This window comes from Balaenoptera borealis (assembly GCF_965194805.1).
Source record: "Balaenoptera borealis genome assembly, chromosome: 16".
Lineage (NCBI taxonomy): Eukaryota > Metazoa > Chordata > Mammalia > Artiodactyla > Balaenopteridae > Balaenoptera > Balaenoptera borealis.
This window is the reverse complement of record NC_138872.1, coordinates 813,761-823,508: the sequence shown is the minus strand read 5'-3', so window position 1 is coordinate 823,508 and position 9,748 is coordinate 813,761. Positions and strand designations below refer to the sequence as shown.

The 9,748-nt window shown below is 65.6% G+C and overlaps 1 protein-coding gene across 2 annotated transcripts; it reads right to left on the bottom strand.

The window, feature by feature from the left end:
- Nucleotides 1-289: 289 nt before the first annotated feature.
- EEF1A2 (eukaryotic translation elongation factor 1 alpha 2) lies at nucleotides 290-8,937 on the bottom strand. 2 transcript variants are annotated; one of them, XM_082359351.1, is made up of 8 exons: nucleotides 8,784-8,937; nucleotides 7,224-7,445; nucleotides 5,429-5,608; nucleotides 4,663-4,959; nucleotides 3,627-3,777; nucleotides 2,224-2,480; nucleotides 1,351-1,585; nucleotides 290-694 (listed from the first exon to the last, which is right to left on the bottom strand). In XM_082359351.1, the coding sequence occupies exons 2-8, from the start codon at nucleotides 7,365-7,367 to the stop codon at nucleotides 567-569; spliced, it is 1,392 nt and encodes a 463-aa protein (XP_082215477.1). In that variant the 5' UTR covers nucleotides 7,368-7,445; nucleotides 8,784-8,937; the 3' UTR covers nucleotides 290-566. The 2 variants fall into 2 exon arrangements, with proteins under 2 accessions (XP_082215477.1, XP_082215478.1); XM_082359352.1 differs by lacking the exon at nucleotides 8,784-8,937 and adding an exon at nucleotides 8,611-8,765.
- Nucleotides 8,938-9,748: the final 811 nt, after the last annotated feature.

Here is a 9,748-nt window from a genome sequence, read left to right as displayed (position 1 = left end):
ACATTCAACCCCGCTTCTGCGGCTCCAAAGTGACTCATTCTTTGTCCTGGATGCCGCCACTGGGGGGACGCCAAAGCCCCCTCACCAGCTGGACTCTGGATCCAGTGCCCCACCGCCCCCCTGGGTAGCACAGGTGGACACCTGGCCAGGTCGCCCACAGGGGCGGTGGGTGCCAGGCGGGATGCCAGGTGGGACGGGGCTGGCAACTTGGTGGGGGGCCAGGAGGGGTCCTAACGAGCGCCCTCCCGCAGGGCGAGCCGCCCACCCCCCAGCACCAGGCGCACACGGCTCCGGGGTGGCTCAGTTTATTGGTAAAACGGGCACTGAGCGTGGCAAAGGCTGGACGCGGAAGCCGGGGCGGCGGCGGGGGCGCTTTTCCTCTTAAAGAACTTCCACTGGACCTTGATGGCGAGCATCCAGTCGCTGACGGAGAGCCTCTTACAAGCGGAGGTGCAGACATGCGCCTGGCGGGGGGGCGGGGCGCCGGGACCGCGCCGGGAGCGGGGCCGGGGGCGGGGGCGGGGCGCGGCGCCGCCGGGGAGGGTCGCGCCGCGGGCGCCCGCGCTTCACTTGCCCGCCTTCTGCGCCTTCTGCGCCGATTTGGTGACCTTACCGGCGCCGCCGCTCTTCTTCTCCACATTCTTGATGACGCCCACGGCCACCGTCTGCCGCATGTCGCGCACGGCGAAGCGGCCTGCAGGGAGGGGGCGTGAGGAGCGGGCCGGGATGCAGCGCGCAGGCGCACTCGCGCCCGCAGCATCCTCCCCAGCCCCTGGCCCTGGGGCGGGGCCCTAGCGCTGGGCACCGAGCTCTCTGCGCCTGTTTCGCGGGAGGGGGGGCGGGGACGGGACAGTGGAGTACGAGGCTCCTGTCTCCTTAGGTGGCAGAAATAACACACATAGGATTCCGCCAAGGCGTCGTTGTGGGAATTAAATGGTATGTGAACAGTACTTAGGGCAGCCTGGCGCGGAGTACAGTACACCCTTTTAGCTATCTTGAAGATGGCCAGCAAACTTGCATAAGGCAGCTCTCTGATATAGGTCTGTGGGTCATCCTTGGGGTATCTGTGGGGCGGGCCAGCTGGAGGCAGGTGGCCAGTCCTAACTCTGCCACCAGACTAGTTGTGGGCCTTGGGTGACTCTGCAGAGCAGGATACCATCCCAGGCCCATCCAGTGGGGCCACCTGTGTTCCACGAGACAAAGACCAAGGCCGGGGGTCTCCTGCTAAGCTCTAAGCTGCAGCGGAAAAGTGCAGGACCCTCCGTCCACCCCACCCCCACAGTGGTCCTCTGCCCTTGGCCTGGACTGGCCGTCACCCCGGCGCTGCCCCTCCCTCATCACCCGGCTCACCGAGAGGTGGGTACTGGGAGAAGCTCTCCACACACATGGGCTTCCCCGGGACCATCTCCACGATGGCTGCATCGCCGGACTTCAGGGACTTGGGGTTGTCCTCCAACTTCTTTCCAGAGCGCCGGTCAATCTTCTCCTTCAGCTCAGCAAACTTGCAAGCGATGTGGGCTGTGTGGCAGTCAATGACCGGCGAGTAGCCAGCGCTGATCTGCCCAGGGTGGTTCAGAATGATGACCTGTGGACAGAGGCGCATGAGGCCATCAGGCCTCGCCCAGCATCGCCCAGCACCCAAGTCCAGGAGGAGGCTCCGCCCACCCCCAGGTCCCTGGGGCCCAGAGTGCTGACCATGGAGGAAGGTCAGTCTAGGGGGAACCCAGGCCCCCGGACCTGGACCCCAAGGTCCTCTTCAAGCATCTAAAAAGCCACAAGAGATAAGCAACGACGAGGGCACGGTTTGAAAGGCCCAGCGGCCAGAGCAAAGACGGGGGATGACAAAACCGGACTTCGATTATCATATTTCAATTATATCTCAGTAAAGCCAATTTAAAAAATCCTAGTCACGTGAAGAGGTGACCAAAGAGGGCACAGTGAAAATGTAGAGGATAAAGTATCACAGGCCTGTCCCGGGCAATAAACTGATAAAAGTGTTTTCAGGACCAAAGTGGGACCTCAGTGAGGCTGGGAGCACCAAGGCCGGGGCACACCCCGCCTGCTCTTCCTGCCTGCGCCCTCGGCCGGCTTCAGCCCTGCCCGGCCTCAGTTGCCCACTCTGTGAAGCGGGGGGCTCAGTCCTCCCCGGTGCCAGGCAGCCCCCTCGCCTGAGGACAGCCCTGGTACCGGTTGGGGGGCCCTGCCGGCCACCGGACTGCCCACCTGGGACGTGAACTGGGCGGCCTCCTGGGGAGGGTCGGACTTGCTGTCCCCGCACACGTTGCCCCTGCGGATGTCCTTGACCGACACGTTCTTCACGTTAAAGCCTACGTTGTCTCCGGGCAGGGCCTCGCTCAGCGCCTCGTGGTGCATCTCCACTGACTTCACCTCCGTGGTGATGTTCACAGGCGCAAAGGTCACCACCATGCCCGGCCGGAGGATGCCCGTCTCCACTCGGCCCACGGGCACGGTGCCAATGCCTGCGCAGAGAGGAAGGGGGCCGTGAGGGCAGGCTGGGGCCAGGGGTGCCCTGTCCTCCCTGGCAGGTGGGGGGTGGCCACGTGGCGGGAGGGAGGGGACAGGGAGACCCTGGGCGAGGCGGACGCTGAGACGTTCAGACAGAAGCGGAGGCTTGCGCGCCCCGCCAGCGGAAGAAGGGACTGAGGAAGAGAGCTCCCAGAACACAGGGAGCATGGGCAAGGAGGGGTCCCACCCCTGCCCCCGGGTCGCAGCTTCCCCCGGAGGAGGCACTGGGGGACCCTCCTCTCCCCGAGGCCCCACCCTGTGAGGCAGAAGCCCACCCAGGGTGGCCTGCCCGGCGCTGGTGCTGCTGTCTTGGAGGTCATTCCCAAAGGGGCGTGGGTGCCCCTGCACTTCTCAGGATCTGCTTACACTGTGTGGCTGCCCGGTGGGGGTCTGGTGCTCCCCAGAGTGGGGGGCGGGGGGCGGGGGGGTTCCAGCCGGTCTCGCTGGCTGTGACAGAGGCTCGTGTGGCGCTGCGGAGACTGAGGCTGGTGGCCGCTCTGTGCAGGGCGAGCGTGACACCCCCATCCTGCACGCAGCCCCTGCACCTCTGCCACAGCCTCCTGGCTGGGAGTCCCCCACCGCTGCCCCCTCGTGGGCCTCATATTTGTTTATGGTTCTATATCATTTCATGACCAGCTTTTCTCATTCCTGGAGTGGATCGTGTCTCCCCCAAGACAGGGATCTCCAGGTGGAGAGTAATATGTGACTCTCCCTGTGCCACCAGCTTCTGGTATAGGGCTGGGCACTTATCTGGAGGGAGGAAGACCCTGGCAAACTCGGGACAGACTGATGGACGGGCGGGGGGAGGTGGGTGGATAAATGGACCGATAGATGGATGGATGAATGGACTGATGAAGAAATGGATAATAGATGGGTCGGGGGTGGGGGTGGATATATGGACAGATAGATGGATGGATGGATGGAGATGGGTGGATGGGTGGCCCCCCGGAAAGCGTGCAGCATGGAGGAAGAGGCTGAAATAACCCGGTCCGGATGCTCCTGGTCAGGGGCCCATTCTCAGGAGGGGGTCTGAGGGCAGAGCTGGCCAGGCGTGCAGGGTGGGTGCTGCAGCGGGCGGTGGCCATGGAGCCCTCACTCACCGCCGATCTTGTACACATCCTGCAGCGGCAAGCGCAGGGGCTTGTCTGTGGGGCGCGTGGGGGGCAGGATGGTGTCCAGGGCCTCCAGCAGGGACACGCCACTGGCGTTCCCTTCCTTCCGCTCCACTTTCCAGCCCTTGAACCACGGCATCTGCGCAGGAGGAAGAAGGCACCATCCTAGAGCCCATGTGCCCCCGCGCCACCCACCCCACAGCCATGGCCTCCGGGCCCACGGTTGGCTCATTCCTCCCTACGTGAGATCCCACGAGGGGAGCTCAATCCACGAGATACAAGCACGCAGCCCAGCCAGAAGGGGCGGCCCCCAACCACGGGTGCAGGGCTGAGTTTCCCCTGGCTCTCCTGAGATACCCCCCGTGCCCACCTCCCTCAGTGTGGGCAGTTGCAGCCTGGCCAGGACTAAGCGACCCCTGCTGGGCCAGGGGTGGCCTCTGGCTTGACCCGGTGAGGCACGTGGTCTCGGGCTCCACAAATTCAAAACAACCAGTCCCACTCATCACCTCCTACCGAGACAGAGTCCCCAGGACATGGGCTGCCTGAGCCACCAGCTTCCCAGCTGACCCCAGAGAGCCAGCCCTCGGCCCTTTGCTGTCCCGGCCTGCTCTGGACCTCGGGGAGGTGCCTGGGGGGCCTCGGGGAGGTGCCTGGGAGGCCCCCGTGGCCTCGGCTCCTGGGGGGAGATGCAACCCTGCCACGCAGGTCTCTGAAGACAGAGACGGGGCAAGTGGGCCTGGGCCCCGGCAGCCGCTGCCCCCGCAGTGTCAACCTGGGGGTGGGGTGTGTCCCTGGCCAGAGAAGGGGCTGCAGCGGCTTCTGCCAGCCTCACGGGGAGGTTGAGCTGAGGGCAGAGCGTCTGGCCCCCAAGGAGTCTGGGGCTCCCACCAGCGCGGACACCCACAGGGGGCTGGCACCGCACTTGTAGCGCAGCCCTCTGACCTCCTGCTGGCTGGCTGTGCCCGCCCTGACCCAGGGCCCTCAGGGAGGGGTCCGAGCAGCCCCACCGCTGCTGGGCACTCACGTTGGGCGAGGGCTCCAGCATGTTGTCGCCGTGCCAGCCCGAGATGGGCACGAAGGGCACGGTGGCTGGGTTGTAGCCGATCTTCTTGATATAGGCGCTGACCTCCTTGACGATCTCGTCGTAGCGCTTCTCGCTGTAGGCGGGCTCCGTGGAGTCCATCTTGTTGACCCCCACGATAAGCTGCTTCACGCCCAGCGTGTAGGCCAGCAGTGCGTGCTCCCGGGTCTGCCCGTTCTTGGAGATGCCCGCCTCAAACTCGCCCACTCCCGCCGCTACGATCAACACGGCACAGTCCGCCTGCCCGGCAGGTCGGGCAAGGTGAGCCCAGACCTCGCCCAGCACCCAAGCCCAGGCCCTCTGGGCAGCAGACAGGGGCCTGGGCCATCTCCTGGGGATGGAACCTGGGGGTCCCAACCTTAGGGGCAGTGTCTGTCTGTCTGTCTGTGTGAATGCCCTGGCAATGGCGGATGGCCCAGGGGCATTTCTGCCCACATTTCAGTGTCCCCATCCTGGCCTCTGTGTCTTCTGTCTGTGAAGGTGGCCCTGACAGTGGCTGGCTGTCCTTACAGGCACCCTTGCCTGGCTGAGATGTCGGGGCACTTAGTTCTTTGGGGGGCGAGTGGTGACAAAGGTGAGGGGTCTCGTGCCCTGGCGAGGAAGCAGAGGAGACCCAACTACCGCTCACTGATTCCAGGGCCCCCAGGGTCTCCTGGATGGTGCCCTCGCCCCGCCTCCCGATCCCCCGGGCCCCCGAGGCCCTGCCCACCTGGGAGGTGCCTGTGATCATGTTCTTGATGAAGTCGCGGTGGCCCGGGGCGTCGATGATGGTGATGTAGTACTTGGTGGTCTCAAACTTCCAGAGGGAGATGTCGATGGTGATGCCGCGCTCCCGCTCAGCTTTCAGCTTGTCCAGCACCCAGGCGTACTTGAAGGAGCCCTTCCCCATCTGGAGGGGCAGGGGCGTGGCTCAGGACGGGACCGGGACTCAGCTGGCCTGGCCACGGGTCCCCCTGGGGCGCAGGAGCAGCATGTCACAGCAGAGAGACCCCTCCCTCCTGCTGGAACCCTGGGACTCTGGACCCACCTCTGGAACTGGGGACACCCGGACCTCATCCCTGCCCTGCCCAGACCGGCCTCCGGCCACCTAAACGGGCGCCACCAGCAGGGGGCGCAAGGGCCTGGGAGCAGCCTGAGAGCCGCCCTGGTTTCAAGCCCTCCCCTGGCTGAGGGATCCCCTTTATCTGAAGCCAGGGTCCCCACCCCACCCCACCCCACCCCCCAGATCCCTGTGTCAGCCGATGACCCCACTGGGTTTCAGGCTGTCCAACCAAAAAGCCCCTCTGTGATTTTTTTTTTTTTTTTTTAAGGGAAAAAGAAAGAAAGAAATCAGATGAGGTCGCAAGGAAGGGCCTGGCTTTCCAGTTCTTTCTACAGCCGCTAAAGCTTCCCAGCGGCTCTGAGGCCCCTCCTCCACTCCCCGCCCCGCCTGACCAGGGAAAGCAAGGCCGGGCTACCCTCTCCCAACGCCTGTGCCAAGTGCCCAGCGAGACCCCCAGGGTCAGGGCTGCGGTCAGGGTGGCAGCTGTGGTCACTGCCCAGCTGGCCTAAGCTCCCTGCCACGGCCATGCACGGACAGGGCTCTGCCCTCCAGGGAGGCTGCCCAGCCAGGGTCCAGCTAGACCCGAACCAGACACCCTGCAGACACCCTCAGCCCCCCTCAACACCAGCCCCGCAGGGAAGAAGAGACACAGCTTTGGGGCCCAGAAGCACCTCCCCGGCCCCATGAGCAGGGTTCAGCCCAGGCCAGCAGCTGCCCCCTCCTGAGCCCTGGCACCGGCCATCCAGGTGAGACCCCTCACAGCTCCCCAACAGGAGCTTCTCCCGGAGCTCAGGGGTGGAGGTAGGAGGCACAGAGAGCAGACCCCCACTCCATGGACACGTCCCACCCATGGGTCTCGGACGCTTGAGAGGATCAGCTTCAGGAAATGGGGGGTCAGCCATCAAGGCCCCTCTCAGCCTCACCAGGTGACAAAGACCCCCCCCCCCAAAAAAAAGGGTGCCACCCTGGACAAGCAGCCTGCCCCAGCCCGGCAGGAGAAAATGGAGCTGATGGGCTGGGTGCCCATCAATCAGCTATTAATAGCCGCTCTGAGTCCTGGCCCAGCCCTGGGACAAGCAAGGACAGCGCCACCTCCAGCCCCAGACCTCAGCCCTGGGGACATGGGAACCCAACCCTGGGGGCTCAGAGACAGTGACCTACACTGGGAGAAATGCACCTCCAGCCCCTCCCCCACCTGGGGCTGGTCCAGCAGGTCATCCCACCTCCCCCCCACCAGGCACCTCCTCAGAGACAGGCTCCCCCTGCTGCCCCCATGCCTTTCCCATCTGGATGCTGTGACGTACACACCTCCCACCTGGGGTCCTTAGGGCTCACGCCCCTCTTGCCCCAGAGGAGTTAATCTGAGCTACGTGCCCCAGGGTCAGGGAAGCATCAACCCAGCTGCCATGTGGGAACCCAACCTCATGGTGGAGGCAAAGGTGGGAGCCCCCCCAGGGCTCACCTCGGCCGCCTCCTTTTCAAACTTCTCGATGGTCCTCTTGTCGATGCCCCCGCATTTGTAGATGAGGTGGCCAGTCGTGGTGGACTTGCCTGAGTCCACGTGGCCGATGACCACGATGTTGATGTGGGTCTTTTCCTTGCCCATTCTGCCCGGGGTGTGGGGAGGGGCTGGCACGACCTGGGGTGCTCTGGCTCAGGGCGAGGGGGACGCTGAGCAGTGACTCTGTGGGTCGAGGTGGGGAGCAAAGGTGACGGAGGGCCTCAGAGAGAAGCCCAGCAAAGACACTGCCCTGCACAGGTCGGGAGCACACCCTGACCACAGTCCGAGCCCCCAAGGCCAGAGCCAGGTCTCCGTGTTTAGCTGAGCAGAGCCCGGGGGCAAGCCCAAACAGTCCAGTAGCTGTAAATGTCTGAGTGCTGTGCCTACAGAGCCCCACCCCCCACCATGAAAGAAGTTAACCCCCATCTGGAGAGACCGAGAAACACCAGCCTGGGTGAGCCCCATGACCAGTCAGGGGCCTGGTGATGAGTCACCCCGCCCAGCTCTCCAGTGCCCTGTGCCCGGCGCTTGCTCCCCTCCCACGGTCTTGGGCTGGGACACCGCACCCGATCCCAGCCCCCACCCCCCGCCCCGCAGAGCTGCCACGGTGGAGAGGTGGTCAGTGCTTCCCACTCCCCTCCTCGAGCGGGGACGGCGCCATCTTCCCCTCATCCCTGCCCGGCAGGCTGGCACCGGGGAGACGGGCTGGCCCAGAGCTCAAGCAGGGCGATGCGGTGCCCAGATCAGGGGCCCAGAATAGCTCGGGCCCTCCCCGGGGTCTGGATAGGGGCAGACAGTAGGGCAGGGAGGTGGGGGGTCCCTGCTCTGTCCAGAGGAGGGAGAATCTGGCCCCAGCAGCCAAGCTCAGCAGATGCCAGACAGAGATGCCCTCAACCTGGTGGGGGCAGAGGGCCATACCCTCCCCCTTCCCTCTGGTCACAGGGTCACAGCCCCTGCCTCATCCTGGAGGTCAATGGAGAAACCTGGGCAGCCCGGGGAGGGGAGCAGGTGGCTGGGGAAGGGGAAGCGGGAGAAAACGGTGCACCCTAGGGTGCGGACACCAGGTGGACACCACCTGCCCGGGTGGAGGTGGGGTGGCAAGGACCCCTCAGGTCTCACAGCCTCCCCCTCCCCCTCTACGTCCGGGGGGGCACCCCCAGCGCCCACCCTCACCAGCCCCCAGCGCTGACGACCCTTCCCGAACCCCGAAGGGCCCCCGGGGCGATCCCAAGGTCACGGCTGCAGGTTGATCGCCGCCGCCCAGGAGACTCGCCCCCGCCGCGGCAGCCCCGTAAACAAGCGCTACCGCGGTGCCCCCACCCCACCCAGGGCCGCCCGGGGGACTGACCCCGGTGCTGGGTCCGGAGCCCCTGGGCGGGCAGCCGATCTCCTCGGGGAGCAGCGCAGCCTCGCCAGGCGCCGGGCCGACCAGTCTCTGCCCCTAGGACTGGTCCCCGGGGAAGGGACCCTCTGCGGAAAGCTGGGGGCGGGGGTGGGGACCCGGAGGCCCAGCGTCCTTACCCGGAGCCGAGGTCTCAGCCAGAGGGACTGGCGGCGCCGGCGCCGGCGGTTTTATCTCTCCAGGAGGGGGTCCACCTATTGACGGAGCAGGCGCAGCGCACTGCACCCCTGCAGTACGGCAATGCGGTACCGGCGCGGGCGGGGCCGGGGGCGGGGATGCGAGGGAGGCAGGGATGCAGGGGTACAGGGACAGCGGGCCCGCGGACGCACGCGAGCGCGACAGGGACGCGAGAGGGGGATGTGGCGAGGGAGCGAGCTACAAAGGCGGAGACGAGACGCACCCGGAGGGAGCGCGGGCGGGGAGAGAAAAACAGGCGGAGGCGGCGAGAGCCGGGGTGGGGAGAGGGAACAGAAAGGAGGGAGGGGCAGAGATGGAGAGAGGCCCGGAGAGAAACAGCTAGAGGCAGAGGGCAGATGCAGCAAGACTGAAACGCCAGGCTCAGGCACGCGAGCGGAGAGCAGCGCTGCGCCGAGCACAAAAAGACATTTGGATCATAAAAGGAGGTCCCAGGGACGGGCCAGTCCGCAAGGGTGGGGCAGGTGGGGGCAGGGGAGGAGCAGGTCAGGCCTGGGGGGTGGCTGAGGTCGGCGTCTGGGCGGCTGTCCTGCCGGCACCTGATTTACAATGGTGCTGCGTTCTGAGGCATCTCTCCAGGGTGGCCCAGGGGGTGCAGACCCCCTGGTGGGACCCCAGAATCTGCTTGTTTCCAAGCCCCCTGCCCCCCATGTGCCTGCCACACAGGCTTGCCCCAGCAGGATCCCAAAGCCAGGCTTCTGCAACCCGGCCCCGTGGTGTGGCATGGAAACTGTGGCCTCCAGGGTCCCCTCAGCTCGGCCAAGTGGCCTGAGGCTCCATCAGCAGATCCAGTCAGCTCACCCTCCCTCCGAGGCCCTGGAAAGAACTGTTTTCCACCCTGGGCCCCTTTTGGTACAGGGAACACTTGAAGTCCACCCCCAGAGCCCAC